At 38.1% G+C, this 20,344-nt stretch overlaps 1 protein-coding gene across 5 annotated transcripts in view; it reads left to right on the top strand.

The window, feature by feature from the left end:
- The window catches only part of CAB39L (calcium binding protein 39 like), a 143,756-nt gene extending 123,735 nt beyond the window's left edge, over positions 1 to 20,021 (top strand). For all 5 annotated transcript variants that reach the window (XM_081130192.1, XM_081130194.1, XM_081130193.1 and 2 more), the window contains 2 exons: positions 8,411 to 8,554; positions 17,617 to 20,021. In XM_081130192.1, the coding sequence (XP_080986318.1) occupies positions 8,411 to 8,554; positions 17,617 to 17,796 (324 nt within the window). In that variant the 3' untranslated portion in view covers positions 17,797 to 20,021. The remainder of the gene's footprint in view (positions 1 to 8,410; positions 8,555 to 17,616) is intronic.
- The last annotated feature ends 323 nt before the right edge of the window (positions 20,022 to 20,344 follow it).

The following is a 20,344-nucleotide window of genomic DNA, read 5'->3' as shown; positions in this document are numbered from 1 at the left end:
CTCATCAAACTGGGAGCCCAGCAGAGCAGGGCTACATCTCTCTGTGAGTGGTCTTCCCTCCCTCAGTGAAAAGTACCTGGAAGCAGCCATTTGTCCAGGAGGGACAGCTCTTGAGAGAATGGGGCTAGAGCTGCATCTCTGCCTTTCAGATTCTACTCAGATAAAGTAAACCCTTGATTTCACAGACCTCAATTTAACGGACTTCAGATTTAAAGGACACAATTTCCGGTCCATATATCATGTGAAAATTAACACTCTGTTAATTTTAAAATGCTTTTAACCAAGATTTGTTTATAATTAAATTAATGGGTTCTCTTTTTTTGTTATTAATTCATTGTTATTTTTAACAAATTTTAACAAATAAACCATATATTGGGGAAAAATACTAGTAATTTTGCTGACATAAATAAATATTACATATCACCCTGTTTTTGCTCAGTGATTAGAGTGTCAGCCTGCTGGCACACCGAAGGGCCCAGGGTTCGATTCTTGGTCAAAGGCTCCAACCTAGGTTTCAGTTCCCCTCCCCACCCCCAGTCGGGGCGCCTGTGAGAGACAACCAATCTATGTATCTCTTTCACATCACTGTTTCTCTTTCTGTCTCTCTCTCTTTCTCTCTCCCTCCCTTTCTCCCTTCTGCTCTCTCTCTGAAAAGCAATGAAAAAATATATATATATACTATATTACATATCTACAATTACAGTCTACATATTTAAATCCAAGAGTCACCACTTGTAAACAGTGTTTGGCGAATGATTAGCACGTGATCATACCGAATAGCATGTGCTAATTGGTTCTGTTGTCACCTGGCATGACTTTCTGCAGCAGTTTTGTTGGTTGGTTGGCTGTTGTTTTTTTAATATATCTTTATTGATTTCAGAGAGAGGAAGGAAGGGAGGAGAGAGAGAGAAACATTAATGATGAGAGAGTCATCATTGATCAGCTGCTTCCTGCACACCCCCAACTGGGGATCAAGCCCACAGCCAGGGCATGTGCCCTGACCGAGAATCAAACCACAATCTCCTGGATCCTAGGTCGATGCTCAACTGGTGAGCCACGCCCAGCCGGGCTCTTCAGCGGTTTTAACGCCTGCCTGCTGATGTTCCCATGTGCACTAAGCCATGTTCCAGCTGTGTGCATCTGTTTACTTGTGGTGACTGGTAAATGCGCACATTTACTAGACCTATTTGGTATAAATTTAAAATTACACTAATACATATAGAAAATTTTTCTGTGAAATTAAACTTTTCATACATACTTAATTTTAATTATATAAATGTGTCTACGTTAAATAAAAACAGGTAAGCTAATTTGTCAGTTTGTTAGCATATGCATTCAGAAAACCTACTTTATTATATAATAGACTTTCAGTTTTAACGGACACCCCCTCACCTGAATTAGTCTGTTATATTGAGGTTTTACTGTATTCAAACGAATGTTTTTGGCAGATAATACTTGGCTGTTTTTTGTCAAGCAATTTGTATGATGTTTGAGCTTACTAAGTATCACTCATTTTTATGTTTGGATGACATTCATAGAACAATGCATTTGTTTCTAAATATTGTATAGCTTTAAGCTAAAGCCATAAATTAAATCTATTTCATACCACATTTTTATAAATTCACTTTACCCATGATTTTGCATCGGCCGTGACCTGCTTTCCCTTCTATTTGTGCCCTCACTGCTCCAGCTTCATCCATGGAGGAGAGGTCAGTGTACTGTTTTCAGCCAGTCATTCAGCACTCTTTATTGAGTTTCCCTTTGAGTGAAAACCCAGACAAGGTGATCCATGTAGGAAAAATACCATGCTGCTTTCCTTGCTGGAGCTCGGCATGATGAGACCAAGCTCTAGGCAAAGGCAATGACGTCAATGCCGTGTCCAGAAAGCTTGTTAAAAGCAGTTGAAGATATAGATACATCCTATTGCTACAGCCATGTACCTACGGAACAGAATTTCTTATTTGCAAGGGGTTCCACAAGAACAGCCAAAACACAGAACTTGTCCATATCACAAGACATAGTCTCCCTGGGAGGGAAGTGGAAATTGAAACAGTAAACAGAGGTGACATTGGTCTGAAGGGCCAAAATATAGGAAATTGCTCATAAATTTTCAAATCTTTACTCTTTTCAGTGGGAATCTGGGCCAAAGTAGAGACGTTTGTTATGAACTAAGGTGACAATGTAATTGGGATCTAAAAGCTGAGGGACAAAGACTTTAGAATTATCCCTATTCCATTTTCAGCAGTGACAAGAACTGGTGACAGAAATTTATCTTTAGCTAGGTAGGGTCTTAGACAGAGTGATAAAGCTGGCGGTTTTTTATTTAAACATCCCCCTTCTGGACCTCCTTCCTGCGTCTCCTTCCCCACTCTCCTATCATCTCCTCCTACCCAGGTGCCTGCTACCTCATTCTCTTCTCAAGATGTCTTCAGCCCCACCTTGTCCTGTTCCCTTGTTAATATTTGTAAAGTGGTTAGAGCAGAGCTTAACCCATGGTAGGAAATAGATATGTTTGTTGAATAAAATAAAAAGAAATTTTATAAGTAAATATTCATCATTATTATCCCCAGAGTTCAGTCTCTGGACTGTGTTGATCAATTCTAAATAAATAATTGGGACCAGGGTGTGAATTAGACTTATTCTTACCAGGATGCATTTGCATTTAAAAATAGAAGCCTGTTAATACAGTGGGTGTGTGATTGGTACAGTATGTCATACAAATTTGGTGGGTAGCAAAGGGAAGCGAGGAAGATTCATTCCTCACTGCTGTTTGCTGTCACCGGGCTCTCCCCTACCCAGCCGCCCTCTTCACGTGGTTCTCCAGTTAGAGACTTCTGCACTGCTCCCAGTGACGCCGGCTGTGGCCAGAAGCAGCCGAGTTTTGGTATCTGGTATTGAAACTCCCCTCTTTCAAACTGATTGTTTCCTATTGATTTACAGATGCCTCAGCCTACTCATAAGGCCTCTTTCTTATTCTTTACTAATCCACCCAGACTTACTACACTGGTTGCTATTCCTGCCTAAAATCCTTTACAGTTAAGTGTCTTGAAAATATTTGATGTACAATATGATAAAACCAAACACTGGTTGGATGGGGGGCAGGGCTAGTAAAAGGCAGATAATGCAGAAATTGTTAAAATGATTACTGAAGAGTTGGCTTTTTTGAATGCCACATTATAGGCAGAGACTTGCTAAAATGGTCTTGTATCACTCTATTCAAGGAAAGAGCTCATTAAATACTGTTTATTGTTTTCTTCAACAGAAAAGCATTGTTTTGAAGAGCTCTGCTTGTGCGCTGTTGGTTTTTCCTTTTGGAAATTAGATGTGTGGGTAGCAGCGGTATGTTCTATTTTAGCATAACCTTGTTTATGTTTCTGGATTCTGTAATATTTCTTCAAGTAATAGACTATATTAAAGCTAGGTGTTTCATGAAAGGGCAGTGTATGAAAGCAGCTCCCAAATGCTAGAAGGAGCCAACGTGCCAAAACACGAGGCCAAGTCCAGCTGTCAGTTATAAAGCGAACTTAAAGAAAGCGGCCTCCGGCAGCAGCGACACAAATGGATCCCATGCCTTCCACTCCACCCCCACCCCACCCCACCCCCAGACTCTGTATGTTATAGCTAAAAGCAGTGAGAATGCGTGGATGAGCAAAGAGATCAGGTGCCCAGAGGCTTTGGTGCGCGGACTAGTAAAAGAAACATGGAGAGCGCCTCAACCTGGACAGAGAATGGATGTGAGTCCTGTGAACAGCCCTGAGCTCTGGTACCTATTCCAGAGCCTCCACAGGGAAGCGAAGGAGGTTAACGGGGCCTGGGACCACCCAGATATCAAGACAGTGGGTTAGCTTTAAGATGGAGTCACTTACATTCCTCACACTAAGCTATTTTCTGATTCCAAAGTAGTTGCTACCTCTCCTGCCTTTTGTTAATCATGTTCTAAATTTTCCTAAACTATTTTAGGGAGCTTAGGTTACTAGTGTCAATAAAAAATAATTAACAGAGAAATTCTTTTCCCTCATGTGACAGAGCTTAGAAATGTTTCTTATTTTCTTCAGGGACCTGACATTTAATTACTAGCAAGAAAGATTATAATTCAAAAGAACCTTGGTGGAATTTGGGAGGGGTTTGGACTCCGGTTAGTTTCATTAAAACCCTAAGGTTTTAAAAAAAAAATTTACATCTTGATGTGCATGGTTTTACTGTATAATATGAAGCCTGTAAAATAAAATTTAAGGAAGTAAAAATATAACTTTTTCCATTTACTTAGTACAGCATTGCTTTAGAATACTTTGTATTATAATGGAATGTAGTATTTTGTCACTGTTGGTATTAATTAAAATAGATTAACACTTAATGGCTAAAAGATTCAGTGTTGTTAGCCAAATGATTTAACACAATTGTTTCAAAAAAGTAGTGAAATTATATTAGCAAAGGATGGACATCCCCGTGTAATAAAAACTGAAGTGATTTAATCTGAATTTAACTCATAAACATCATGTCAGCAAATGTTTATTGAATGTGTGTGTGCAAATTTTAAGGGTTATTTTGTTTGTTTTTTGTCAATCCTCAGCTGAGGATATTTTTTCCATTGAGAGCAGAAGGGAGGGATGGGGGAAGAGAGAGAGAGTAACATGGATGTGAGAGAGACTCATCTATTGGTGCAAACTTGCAACTCAGGTATGTGCCCTTGACCAGGAATCAAACCTGTGACCCTTCTGTGCACAGGCCGATGCTCTAACCACCCAACCACAACAGGGCAAGGGTTAGTTTTTTTAATTTCTTTGTTGCTCAAAGACCTTTTGATATGTGTATGTGCATATGATGTATATGTATTTTAATATGTGATATAGATTATATTTGATTATGTATTTTTATAGGAATGTATTTTTAGATATATATCTGTATACAAGATATGTCTATATAGACAGCCCTATAAAAAAGCCCTGTGTGTATATATATATACCTCTACACACACATCTTATATACATACATTTTATAAAGATATATATACACATATACATGTATATAACTTAGAAGCCTCTTGTCAGCTTTATAACCCAGAAGTGGTTGGTTGCTTTTGTTTTGTTTTGTTTTGTTTTGTTTGTTATTTATTTTGTTTTTTTGAGCGTCTGGGAACCATCTTATTGAACTGTAAACATCTAAAGAGTTAGCGCACCTATCTCCCTGTCACCAGGGGAGTTTAACCTGGGTGCTTCTCTCCAAACTGTATACATTTTTTGTTAGAGAGGTAAGAAAGGTTTTATTATGCTCTTTATTTGTTGGATAAAGGCAATTAGCTAAAACAAAGAGCTACCTCAATGGCCAGGTGAATTTAGGGTGAACTATGAAAGAGTGCACAGCAAATAATGCTGTCAAGTCCTCTCACAGCAGGGCAGTTTACCTTTTATATTGAGGATATATGTATTTAACAATTGTAGCTCCTTGGCTGTGTAAATAAGGTAGGTTTTTATCTGTCTTTTTCATGATTACCTACAGTGTTTTGCTTTGGATATGCTTATTGAGTAATTAAACTGCTTTCTTTCTAAATTTTGTTGAGAAGATTCTGTGATAATAGAACTTTATTTCCCCAACACTATCCACGTTCATCACCCAAGCTGTGAAGGGAACAAACACAAACAAGGTTTCATACATGCCCTCGTGGAGCTTACATTCTAAAGAGGCTCACAAGTAACTCTGTACTGCAAGGCAGTGTGAGTACAGCTGGGAAAAACAAAGAGCATAAAGGTGATAGAGGAGATTCAGCGTGTGAGAAAGTCAAACTCATAGAAACAGAAGGTAGAATGGTGGTTACCATGGGCTGGAGGGTAGGGGAAATGGGAAGATACTGATCAATGGGTACACTTTCAGCTGAAAGATAAATAAGGTTTGGGGATCTAATGTACGGCATGGTGATTATAGTTAACAATACTGTACTGTATACTTGAAAGTTGTTGAGAGTAGATCTTAAGCATTCTCCCCATACACTGGAAAAAAGGGATAACTCTGAGGTGGTGGGTATATTAACATGACCATGGTCAGTATTTCACAGTGTATCCGTAAATGAAATCATCCTGATATACACTTTAAATGTATACTATTTTGTCAGTTATATCTAAATAAAGCTGGGGGTTGGGGGCATGGAGCAAGGGAAATAAGGCATAGAGTCAGGAGAATAAGGAAGACTAAGTGAGGGAGCTGAGGAGAGGAAGCAGTAGGAATGACTTCAGATCACAGAGGGCTTTCAGTGCCAGCCACAGGAATCTAGACGTTTGTTTGTTCTTTCACTTTATAAGTGGAATTAGTAACATGAATAAGGCTGATCTTCAGGAAGATCTCTTTGACATAACATGCAGAATGGATTGGATTGGGTGAAGACTGCAGAAAAGACCATTTGCATGCTGCCATTTGCAGTCATCCAGATGAAAGGCATTGAGGGTTTGAATGAGGGTACTGGCAGTAAAAATGGAATGAAAGATGTTTGAGGCCCTTAGAAAATTGGCAGATCTTGGATGGAGATTTGATGTGAGGAGCAAGGGAAAGAAAGGAGCTGAGGTAAATTTCAACACTCTGCCATAAGGAACTGGCAGATCTGATGTCATTAACAAAGAGAAAAGAGAGAATTGGTTTTAGAGACATTGAGTGTGATAGGCCAGAAAACTGTTTGGCTGGGCCTGCCTGGTGGCAGTTAGGAATGTGGGTATGGAATTTAGGAAAGAAATTGAGACTAGAAATGTAGATTTGAGAGACACCTTCCCAGGTGTTATAGTTGAAGCCATGGGCTTAGATTTGACAAGATTCCTGCATATGTAGTGCAGAAGGAAGGGGAGTCGGTAACAGAGGCAGCAAAGGAATACACTAAAAGGGTTAAGAAACCAAAAGAATGAAATGGCCTTGAAACCAAAGCAAAGAAAGTTTCCAGAAGAATGTTCAGTTAGCTTTAGATGCTGCAAAGAGATTAAGGAAGATGAAGATCAAAGATTTACATGATTGCCGTTCCGTGTGTATATGACTAACTGGTGACCTTCTAACATACAAACAGTGCTCATCATTTTCTATGTTTAACAAACATTATTTTTGTGCACTGAAATAACTTAAAGGTGTGTATTTCTCATTTGTTAAATAGACAAAAGATGCGTCACAGACAAAGCTGTTGTTCACTGGCAGCCAGACACACACACACAACCCCCCTGCATACACACCTGGGCTTCTGTTGTTAGACTGCATTGTTATAGACAGCTAATCCTCAGTTTCATGTGCTTTCTCCTTCCATCCAGAACTTCTGGAAACACATGTGCAATGTATTACTAATCTGGGGCATCCAGAAAAATTCCAGTGAATAGGAGAATTGGAAAATAAATATATCACATATAAGATTATGTGAAGGGTACATTTCACCTGCCTGGTTGCCAGAGCTTTAGGAATTGCTACCACTACAGTGAGAATACAAATTTATGAGATGAAGCAGCAGCACATTCAACTATTCTTACTTTTAGTATTTTTATTTTGTTTTAAAGTGTCTTAGTCTGTTCTAGCTGCTATAACACAATACCATAGACTAGGTGGCTTAAATAAGAAATATTTGTTTCTCATAGTTCTGGAGGCTGGGAAGTTCAAGATTAAGATGCCAGCAGTAAGAGAGCTCTCTGGGGTCTCTTTCATTAGAGCACCAGTTCCACTCATGATGACTTCACCCTCATGTCCTAACCTCTTAAAGACCCCTTCTTTTAATACCATCACATTGGGGGTTAGGATTTCAACATGTAGATTTTGGAGGGGACCCAAGCATTCAATTTATAACATGGAGTAATACTGCATTTTGGGAACTATTAATTTGTCACTAAAAAATGTTTAGCTTTACATTTTTATAAAAATGTGCTGTACATGTTAAACTTCACTTGGATTCAGAGTCATGGTATTTTTCTGATTATAAATCAAGTTTTGTAATAAAAATTAGGTTATGTAAAGTGACTTTTATTTTTCCCCTGTTTTTCCCCAGTAAGCTACTAGAGAGTACATTAATTTAGGTAAGGGACCTATAATTGTAGAGTCAATTTTATTATTCTTATCCTACCTCAAGATAATTTAGTCAATGAAAATAATAAATTAGTTTCTGGCTAGCTGTGGATGAGAGCTACAGAGAGAGCTTTTTTAATCTGCAGCAATGATTGACTTAAAAAATAGATTTAGAAATGCATTAAGTACTCACTTTAACAAAACTATAAGAAGCTTAAATTAACTTAATAACTACTGCTTTCATGCCTGTGCTGATGTACTTAAGTACTCTCAGTTTTTTTCATGTCATCATTCTAAACTCACATTTATATTTTGTTTTTCAGTGAGAAGTGAGGTATATTTTGAATAAGATGGCTCTCAGATTATAAAATTGATTTTTTGTTTTGTTCTTTTATAGCTGCTGGGTGAACTGATTTTGGACAGACACAACTTTGCCATTATGACGAAGTATGTCAGCAAGCCAGAGAACCTCAAACTGATGATGAACCTCCTTCGAGATAAAAGTCCCAACATTCAGTTTGAAGCCTTTCATGTCTTTAAGGTAAAGTGTAAGCTACAGAAATAAAGTGGGCATTTGTTTTCCAGCTTCAAGTGGCAAACACCCTACTTTTTATTCTCCTTTAAATTTGGAAAGAAAATTAAATAGGCAGTCTTTTGTTTTGCATGACTTAGGTGAAATTTTAGAGTTATTTTAATGAATGCCCATTTCTTTCTAAAAGGTTTTCTGACTAATCCCTACCTCTAAATATTTTCTTTTTTTCTTTTTTTCACTGAGAAAATAGGTGGATACTGTTCCCCAAAAGTTACTAAAATAATCAGTGACTAAGCTAGAACCCAAATCCTGAGTGTGAGAACTTGAATGCTTTGCTCTCTGCCTTAAGTGTTTCTTTGAACCTTAAATAAAGCACTGAAGAAATACTTGGGTACTACTCACTTTTATTACTTATTCAGAAATATTTTTGTAAATGCATTTTCCTGTGAAAGAAAACTAGCCCCTGAAATACCTGCTATCTCTTCCTAATACTTTTTTTTTAGTGTGAGTAATAAAATGACCTCCTAGAAACTTTAGACAATAGATTTTTGTAGATTAGGGTTGGGGAGAAAAATCAAGTCTATAATCCCATATTCTTACTAACTATTGTAAAGATTTTAGTAAATTTTATTTTCCTGTGCACATATCAGAAGGTTTTTTTGCTCCAGCTGTGTTCACATTATATACAAAAATGATACCCTGATTTTATCACTGAATGCTATACCATCAGTAAACATTAATTCATTGTCATTATACATCATTTTTAGAGCCAGTAGTTTTATTGACATCATAGTTTATCATTTGGTATATTTATTCTAGTTTACTTAAATATTCTTGTGTCATTTATATTTAGGTTATTTCCATTTCTCCCTACAGTGGGTAACATTGCAATGAGTATTTTATGTATCCAGCTAAGGTTGGTTTTTTTACATATTTAGTATTATTTTCTTAGGATATATATCTAGAGTAGAATTAAGGGTTCAGAGAATTCTAGGCTTTTTAAATTCTTTATAATATATACTCATTAATTAAATTCATCAGTCTATAGATGTAAACATGGCAGTTTATAAGGTATGTTATTGTTGCTTTGAGAGGTAACAAAAAAAGTTTAATCCATTTTTCAGCCACCAAATCTTCATTGTCCAAAAAGTCAATAGAACAATTTAAATCCAAAATTAAAGCACCAGGGACATACAGGAGGAACTTAATTTTCTGGCTCAGTGTGAGGACTGGAGGGGCAGCTTTCTTTCAGACAGATGTGCTGGCAGAAGCCATTGGTTCTTTGTTGAGCCTTCAGGCTCAGGCCGGTACCAAGTCTGAGTCTCCATCAACCTGGCTAAAACCTTTTGCCCCACTCTGGTGATTTCCTGCCCCACCCAACTTGCAGGCCCACTCAAGCCACTTCAGTGGCTTTTCTATAAAACAGCCTGCCATGGCTCATGCTTCGGACTTTACTAAATTCTCTCAAAGGTCCACAAACCCCAAACAAGCAGTATCTGGTCTCAGTGTGCTCCTTACTTCTTACTAAGCAGCCCCAAGCCATGCATTAGTGGCAGCTGGCCTCAATTCACAGCTTAACCTCTCTCAGTGACCTCCAAGCCCAGCACAAGCAGCAACCATCTGAAGATCACTCTGTAGCTCATATTAAGTGGCTCTGGGCATGGCACAGGCAGTGGCTTACTTTGGCCTACACCTGACCCCTTCCTAAGAGATCCCAGAACAAGCACACCCAGCGGCCAGCTTCAGACCACACCAGAGCACCACCCAACCACCTCCACAAACAACACACCCGAGGGTGGATTCAGCTGGTATCAGAGCCCTGTTAAAGGGAATCCTCTGCAGGGTCAGCCCCTGCACAACAGCTCCTCCAGTGTAGTCATGGTCAGTCCTGAGGGTCAGTGTCTCTCATTGGCATGTCAATAGCAATCAAGGCTCAACAACAACAGGAGGGCACACACACAACTCACACAGGAAAGAACCTGGAGTACCTGGCTCACGTGAACAGGGAGGTTGCAACACAGGCCCCACAGGATACCTACTACATAAGGCCACTCTACCAAGACTAGGAGATAGCTCTACTTAATACATAGGAAAAAAAACAGGGAGGCAACCAAAATGAGGAGACAAAGAAACATGTGCCAAATGAAAGAACAGAACAAAACTCCAGAAAAACAACTAAACAAGATGGACACAAGCAATCTACCAGATGCAGAGTTCAAAACACTGGTTATAAGGATGCTCAATGAACATAGGGGAAGAGTAGAGGGAATCAATGAGAACTTTAACAAAGAGATAGAAAACATGAAAATGAACCATTCAGAAATGAAGAATACATTAGAAGGAATCAACAGTAGATTAGATGAAACAGTGGATTGAATCAGCAATTTGAAAGGCAAGGAAGCAGAAAATACCCAATCAGAACAGCAAAAAGAAGAAAGAACCCAAAGATATGAGGATAGTTTAAGGGACCTCTGGCGACACCATCAAGCATACCAATATTTGCATCATAGGGGTACCAGAAAGAGAAGCGAGAGAGCAAGGGATTAAGAACCTACTTGAAGAAATGATGATGGAAAATTTCCCCTAACCTGGCAAAGTAAATAGACACATAAGTCCAGGAAGAGCAAAGAGTCCCAAACAAGATGAACCCAAAGAAGCCCCCACGAAGACACATCATAATTAAAATGCCAAAGGTTGAACACAGAGAAAGAATCATAAAAGCAGGAAGAGAAATGCAGTTAGTGACATACAATGGAGCTCCCATAAGACTGTCAGCTGATTTCTCAACAGAAACTTTGCAGGCTAGAAGGGATTGGCACAAAATATTCGAAGTCATGAAAAGCAAAGACCTACAACCACAATTACTCTACCCAGCAAAGCTATCATTTAGAATTGAAGGTCAGGTAAAGAGCTTCCCAGACAAGAAAAAGCTAAAGGAGCCTGGCCGGGCATGGCTCAGCGGTTAAGCGTCGACCTAGGATCCAGGCAATCGGGGTTCCATTCCCGGTCAGGGCACGTGCCCGGGTTGTGGGCTTGATCAATGACTCTCTCATCAAATAAAAAAAAAATAAAAAAAAAAAGAAAGAAAAAGCTAAAGGAGTTTGTCACCACCAAACCAGTATTACCAGAAATGTTAAAGGGACTTCTTTAAGAAGAAAAAGATTTTAAAACTATGAATAATAAAATGGCAACAACTACATACCTAAATCTATAATAACTTTAAATGTAAATAGATTAAATACTCCAATCAAAAGACATAGGGTGTCTGAATGGATAAGAAAATAAGACCCAGATGTATGCTGCCTACAAGAGACCCACTTCAAATCAAAAGACACACAGACACTGAAAGTAAAGGAATAGAAAAAGATATTTCATGAAAATGGAGGCAAAACAAAAAAAGCTGGATAGCAACATTTATATCAGATAAAATAGACTTTAATACAAAGGGTAGGCCGTGGGCAGGTAACTCAGTTGGTTAGAGCGTTGTCCCCATACACCAAGGTTGTGGGTTCAATCCCTGGTCAGAGCACATACAGGTATCAACCAATGAATACATAAATAAGTGGGACAACAAATTGATATCTCTCTCTCTTTCTCTCTCTCCTTCCCCTCTCTCCATCTAATAACCAATCAATAAATAATTTTTAACAAAGGCTATAACAAGAGACAAAGAAGGACCCAGCAATTCCACTTCTTGGTATTTTTCTGAAGAAACCCCAAACAGTAATTCAAAAATTCATAAGCATCCTTATGTTCATTGCAGCATTATTTACAATAGCCAAGATATAGAAGCAGCCTAAGTGTCCATTGATAGATGAATGGATAAAGAAGTAGTCTATATACAATGGAATATTACTTAGCCACAAAAAGATTGAAATCTTGCCATCTGCAACCACATGGATGGACCTAGAGGGTATTAAGCTAAAGACAAATGCTATCTAATTTCACTTATTTGTGGAATCAGAAAAACCAAAATAAATGAACAAACAAAACAGAAATAAACTCACAGATACAGAAAACATTTTGATGGTTGCCAAATGGGAGGGATAAGTGAAAAAGAGGAAGAGAATAAGGTGTGAAAAAATTCAGTTATAAAAACAGTCACAGGTATGTAAAGTACAATATTAAATACAATATTAAGTACAATATAGTCAATATTGCAGTAACTATGTTTGGTGTCAGATGAGTACTAGACTTATTGGGGTAATCACTTTGTAAATGTCTAGTCACTATGTTGTACACCTGAAACTAATATAATATTCTAAATTACCGTAATTGAAAAATAAATTATTTTTAAAAATAAAAGCTAAAATGGCCAACAATAACAAAAAACTTACTATGAACTTGTAATAAATGAAGACAGTATTGTATTGGCACAGAGATAGACAAATAGGACAACAAAACAGAGTAATGGACCCATAAATAAACCTTAGTAAATATCAAACCTGATATTTGATAGTGGAAAGATTGTAAAAATAAGTGAAGAAAGGATTAACTATTCAATAAATGGTTCTAAGGTAAAGGATTGTCCATAAAGAAAGCTCTGTCTCCCATTATACTTAGAAGTAAATTCTAGGTAAAGATTTACACTTGAAAAGCAAATTTTTTTTAACTTTTAGAAGAGAAAATAGGAGACTGTCTTTATGATTTTAGGGTGAGAAGAATTCTTTAAAGAGAAATAAAAATCATAAAACATAATAGAAAAATGTTAATAAATTTGACCACATTAAAATTTAATACTTCTGCTGAAAAAGACATCATAAGCCAAGTGAAAACACAGGATAGAATATGATACATATAACTTATAAATCATTAAGAAAAAGACAAACAATTCAGTAGAAAAATGGGCAAAGGATACAAGTTGATAATTGCAGATGAGGAAACCTAATTGTCCAATAAATAGGTGAAGATGCTCACCTTAGTAATAATCATGGAAATGGCCGCTAAAATAGCCATATCACTTCACATTCTTCATATTGGCAAAAATGTTTAAGTCCAACAATATCAAATTTTTGTAAGGTTGGAGGGTTGTGGGAACTCATACACTGTAAATTGGTACAACAACTTTGGAGAGCAGTTTAGCAAAATTAAGAATTGAAAGTGTGCATACCCTTCAACCCTGAAATCTCATTCTAGGTAATTGCTTAGAGACAGTCTTACACATGTGCATAAGGAATCATGTACAAAAATGTTCATTGCAACATTGTTTAGAATGGTGTAAAATGAGGGGAAAAAACACATAAATGGGCATAAAAAGGAAACTAGAGAAATAAAAAATGTGACAGTCATATAACTGCATATATTAATGGGTTAAAATGAATAGAGTTTTATGAGTCAGTGTGGATAAACCTCAGAAACATTGAGTGGGGTAAACAAATAGTACAAGGATGTTATTTAAAGTTTGAAAACCTTCAAGAACAATACCATGTGGGAATTCACATATATGCAGTTATAGTCTAAAAACCTGCAGGGGAGGGTTAGGAAAGAAAATGGTATCATGACGAAGTGTGAAATAGCTTTTAATTATATCTGTACTATTTTATTTTTTAAAACCTCAATTATTCCTATACTCTTCTCTGTTAGAATTATTTCATAAAAAAATAAGCACAAATTTGATGAAACAAAAACAGACTGCTGTAGGATTGGAGAATGCATATATAGTATAAAATGATAGACCCTCTTAAGACCCATTTGACTAAAAGGGTGTGTGTCATGTCATTCAGCTTCCCTGGAATTTTTATATCTCATCCTACAAGAGAACAAGCTTTATATAATTGTGCTCAAAAATGCACAATCATAAAAGGACTCAGTGGGTGGCAAATAGAAATAACCTACTTTTGTCCTTTGAGATCAGAATTTGGATCATCTAATGATTGGACAGAGTAGGTACATTTAAAAATAGTTGATGCTTGTTTATTTGCATGTGTATATAAACTGGTCCTACCCTGTACACCAACTATGTTCCTTTCACTGAAATGTGAACTGAATTGTTTACTTGCCAAAAATAGTGTTTTGCTATTTAGAAAAAATAACAGCTAAGTCCTAGAGTTTTTTCACAATTCTTTATTAATAGTTTTTTCCCAAAAAACACCTTCCATAAGGTGCAGAAAATGTGGAACACATTACTAAAAATGTCTTTGCCAGATTATTAGTTTCTCATTTTCATTAGCTTGCTGACAAGCTCAAGGACTGGAATGAGATGCCATTTCACGTGCTTTCTCCTGTTGACAGCAGGATGGTGTGGTAGGAAAGAACTGGATGGAAGTCAGGAGCCCTGGGTCTTTGTTCTGGCTCAGTTGCCAGCAGTGACTTTGGGCAAATCCATCTGGATCCATTTCTTCACTTGCAAAATGAGTAACATAGAAGTCTAAAGTCTAGGTTCAGGTGACCTTTGTCTCTTTCAGTCTTGGCTCTCCCAGAGATGTGCCCATTGTGAATGAAGGAATCATCTATGAGCTGGTCTTCCTTTCTCTTCTCTGTTAACTTCCCACCATGGCAAAGGACATGTTCCCACCTCCCACCAAACCATGTAGGGGTGTGGGTAGTCTGGGCCGCCTTTTGGCTCCCCTCTCAGAGCTGCTGGAACTTCGAGATGACCGATGCCAAAATTGGTCCTAAGTGTATTACTCTGTCACTCACATCCTAGCAGTTGGCCACAATAGCCATTTTTATGAAAACAAGAATCTCTCTACCCTAGCTTATTCCAAAATTCAAAGGCCAGCTTGATAATTCACCTAAAAAACAGTATACAGAACAAGAAACATCCTAGTTGAAAATAATTTCCATGTGGCCTTACTGGAAAGAATGCAGAATTACACATTAATTTGGTGAAAGACTAACCATAAATTACCCACTTCTTTAAGGACCCTTTTTTTTTTTTTTAAAGCAGGCCAACTACCCCAGTCACAATGTGCCATATCTAAGCCTACTGATGGAGAAAGCGATTGAGACCAAGTGAATTTTTGAATCATTATGAGCTGATATAGTAATAAAACTTTTTCTGATATTTTTAACAGTACACTGAAAAAGTGTTTTTATCAACTAATATTTCATCAACTACTTTTAAACAGTGTCAGAATATTCTAAATATTGTATTGCTCATATTTGTATTCATTTGGGATGGTGAACCTTTAGCATAAAAAGGTCTTATTTTACACTTGCACAGAATGGAATTTTTTTTTTTTTTTTTTTTTAGTAACTTCTATGTAACTATAACAAGAGCCCCAATTTCAAATCCATGTACAAATCACTTGGTTTGGAATTCAACCTAGTACATGTGGTATATTACATTGATTTTATTATGTTGAGCCAACCTTATGTTTCTGGAAAAAATCCCAGTTGACCATGGCATATAATCCTTTTTAATGTGATGCTAGACTAGGTTTGCTTGTATTTTTGTTGAGGATTTGTGCATCTTTATTCATAAAGGATATTGGTCTGTAGTTTTCTTGTGATATCTTTGTCTGGTTTTGGTATTACGGTAATGCTGGCCTCACAGAATGAGTTAGGAAGTATTCTTTTCTCTTTTATTTTTTTTGGAAAAATTTGAAATGGATTAGTGTTAATTCTTTAAAATTTTGTAGAATATACCAGTGAAATCACCTGGTCCTAGGCTTTTCTTTGTTGGGAGGAATTTTTTTGTTGTTGATTTTTTGTTTGTTTGTTTAAAATTTTTTATTTTTAATATATCTTTATTGATTTCTGAGAGAGGAAGAGATAGAAACATCAAGGACAAGAGAGTCGTCATCGATTGGCTGCCTCCCGCACCACCCCCCGACTGGGGATGGAGCCCGCAACCCGGGCATGTGCCCTGACTGGGAATCGAACTTCTATCTCCTGGATCCTAGACTGATGCTTAACCACTGAGCCACGCCCGGCCAGGTGTTGGGAGGATTTTGATTATCGATTCAATCCCCTTATAGAAATTTTAAAAAGATTATAAGAGAATACCATGAATAATTGTACATCAATAAATTAAATAACCTAGGTAAAATGGACAAATCCCTAGGAACACACAAATTACCAAACTGACTCAAGAATAAATAGAAAATCTCATTTATAGACTAGCTCTCATGTCACCTTCACCATGAGCCCTTTCTGTTCCAAACACAGAAATCTAATGTAATCTCCACCTTCTTTGAACATCTGCAGCCTTTCATTCCCTCCTCATAGGTTCTTAACATCTTTGTGTAGTTTTCTCCCTCCCCATACTACTGGGTTGGGGAACCTTTAGGGCTCAACCTTGTACCCCCATAAGCAATCTTTGTTCCTAGTGTGTTGAGAGTAGAGTTGTGCACTGTTGGAGGTAATACAAGATATGGAGGCAGGGGCAGAGGGGCTGGTGGCAAAGCACTCAGCATTTTGAAGAATGAGGAGTCCAGGACATGGAGAGCTCAGAGAGCTATATAGGTGTCAGTACCTTTATGGGTATTCTGCTCATGTAATCATATATGTAGCATGTAACAAGAAAGTATGTTCATTGCAAAATAGCATATCAATCGGTATTATACTTTTGAGTGATTGTGTCCTGTTATTATAGTTGTTGCTGCCTTTTGTAGTATAGCTAAGTTATTAGTTCAGGATCGCGGTTTCAACCAGGAGTACATATAAGAATCTTTGTGGAGCTTTATAAAAATACAGAATGCCAGACCTCTAGCCCAGATCTGCTGAGTTAGAATCTCTGGGAGGTGGGGCCTGGGCAGTTGTAAACTATAAAGCTCCACATACACAAGAAAACAGTAGTGACCTCCAGGGAGGGAAGGTGAGGGGAAGGCTTTTCACCTTTGCCCTTTTAGAATTTTGAGCCAGATGAGTATATTTAATATATTATATTCCATATATAATTATTTATTTAATTATTTAAAATATATAATTATAATATATAATTTTAAATATTTTTATATAATATATAGAAAATGGATATGAGTGAGGAATTATGGATTTTCCTTAATAAGGAAGTACGATCCAGGCTTTCTATATTATACTAACACGAGTACCACATGAACAAATGGGATCCATGCTGTCTCTGGCGTGCATTCCTTGTCTCTATATTTGTTTCTTTTATGTTTCAGGTGTTTGTGGCCAGTCCTCACAAAACACAGCCTATTGTGGAGATTCTGTTAAAAAATCAACCCAAACTCATTGAGTTTCTGAGCAGCTTCCAAAAAGAAAGGACGGACGATGAGCAGTTCACTGATGAGAAGAACTACTTGATTAAACAGATTCGAGACTTGAAGAAAACGGCCCCTTGAATTCTCACTCAGTTCCCTGCCAGTCACTGTCTCGTCTGCTTAGTTTGTACAAAAAGTGTCATTTCATAAAGTAATCACTCTTGGGAAGGCTTTAGAGGTACCTATTTTTTCTCAATTTATTTTCAGCATAGATGGAATATAAACATTTGAATGAAAAAATTAACCTAGAATAATATATTCATTTTAATCAAGTCTGTGATTATGTGACATCAGAACCATTGTATTAGACACTGATAAAAGCAATTGTAACCCTTTGTTGATGAAAGGCACCTGGGCTGTGGGCTTGCAGACCTGAGCTCTCAGTCCCCATGAGCCCCTAAGGAGGAACCCAAGTGATGGACCACTGAGTCCTCAAAGAGAATTAAATTCTCAGAGGAAAGAAGGGAATGGGGCAGAAGGCACAAGACTGTTTTACTTATCTGCACTTAGGCAAAATTTCTTAAGGCACTGAAAGATCTGAGAAAATAAGACCCATGTTTTCAGTCATTACATATTCTTGTTCCCTACCCATATCTTTTCTTTTTTTAAAAATATGTTTTCATTGATTTTTAGAGAGGGAGAGGGAGAGAGAGATAGAAGCATCAATAATGAGAGAGTCATTGATCAGCTGCCTCCTGCGTTCCCCCTACTGGGGATCGAGCCCAAAACCCAGGCATGTGCCCTGACCAGGAATCGAACCACAACCTCTTGGTTCCTGGGTCGACGTTCAACCACTGAGCCACACCGGCACTCCCTGCCCATATCTTCTAACTCTAATTCACGGTTCCTGAGTTCCTAGGGAATCGATGCCCACCTCCCTGCTCAGCCTTCCTTTCTGCTCACTGTCCCACATTACATCCCAAGGGATGTCCTCAGCACACCTGACTCCTGTCGCGCACGCACGAGCACACATACCATCTGCAGTAGGGATAGCTCAGAACCAAGGATTTCCAAGGGGTACAGAGGACCCATGTCGTGTGACCTGCTCACTTGAGAACTTGGAACAGATAGTTAAGAACCACACTTCTAGCTACAGTCGTTGATATTTCACACTGACTTCTACAGCATTCATGAATGTTTGGAATATTTCATTCATAATTGTTATTATGGGAAAAGTGCTTAGTGGTGAAAGTGTGTTTCAGAGTAGGAATCATTGCATTAGGATGCCCGGCATATACAAAAACATGAGTCCAGAGGGTGGCACAGGCCTTTAAACCACTTTTATACATAAAGGAACATTGCCGTTGGGGTGGGGGGACAGATGATTAAATGCATGAAAAGTTGTCAAATGACTAAAAAAAATTATTCAGTTTATTTTCTAATAAGCTGTCACTCTTGATTTCCTATTAATGTATTCAGTGAAAAGGTAGAAAAATTGTAAAATGTTGGTCCCAAATACTCTCTTGCTGTTTCCAAATCATGAGTTATTGTCTTCTGTAGCAGCCTTCACGCTTGCAATATTGGGTGCTGTGTTCTTCAACCAGATGTGTCTCCACCCAGAGAGGGAAAGATCCCTCTCCAGGGTCAGTGCCCTCTGTAGTCTTTGCATCTGAAGAATTTCCTAGCAGGGTTTCACCCTTCTTGGCTGGGACACAGGTTCATGTTCTTCTCTGCCCAGCGTGGAATCCTGAGGCAGATGGTGTAGGACCCAGGGGGCCTTCTGGTGGCAGCTCTGGCCCATGCTGCAGTGGGAGGGTCAGCCGGCAGCCCAGCTGATGCGCTTCATTCTTTAGTCCCTGAAGTCTGATTATGTTTTACAACATTCCCAGACAGTCCAAAGTCTATTGGAGTTTTTCTGTTCTGGTTTCTTATTTGATTAAAAGAGATGAGTGTAAATATATATTTTAAAGAACAAAGGCACAATAACCATTTGAAATTTATTTGGTTGCTTAAGTACTGTCCCACAACATCATGGGACATGTGTTTTCAATCGCAAAACAAGGCCTTGGTATAATCCTTTTTTGATAAATAAAATATTTTATTTTCTCTGGGTTTGAATTAGGTCTTTCCTAGGAACCCCTAGTTTAGTACAAACAGAAATAGAAGATGAAGTAGCTGTGGTTTTGTTGTAATACAAATTTGTAAATTATTAATGTGAAAGAGGGAGCAAGAAGCTCACAGTCAAAATATGCTTGCACAAAATTCACTGTAAATATTGTGAGAATTGAATTTTGAAAAGGTCATATTTAATAAACTATTTCAAATAAAGACTGACTAAATAAAAAGGTCCCTCATATTCCATGGTTGGTTTGCATGTCCCGTGTCTATGTTCTTGTCAGCGCCCCAAACAGGAAAGGCCCAGGCGAAGCATGGGTGGCCTCTTGGTGGGCATTCGGGCCGACCAGAGGCCCACACCGTCGTCCTGTGCGCTGCACTGTCGGCACTCTCCAAATGGTGCTAACTGCCAGTAACTGACACCTGCCAGGCACTGAACATACACATCACACCAGCACTTCCTCAGCCATTCCCATTTTATATTTGAGGAAACTGAGGCTCTAACCATCCCAGATAGCATGGGCTGGACCTGGAATACAAACCCACAGTGGCCTGAGGCCAAATTCCTGCTCTT

The sequence above is a fragment of the Miniopterus schreibersii genome (assembly GCF_964146895.1).
Source record: "Miniopterus schreibersii genome assembly, chromosome: 2".
In the NCBI taxonomy this organism is placed as follows: domain Eukaryota; kingdom Metazoa; phylum Chordata; class Mammalia; order Chiroptera; family Miniopteridae; genus Miniopterus; species Miniopterus schreibersii.
The sequence above is the reverse complement of the archived record's forward strand: the minus strand, read 5'-3'. Positions and strand labels throughout refer to the sequence as shown.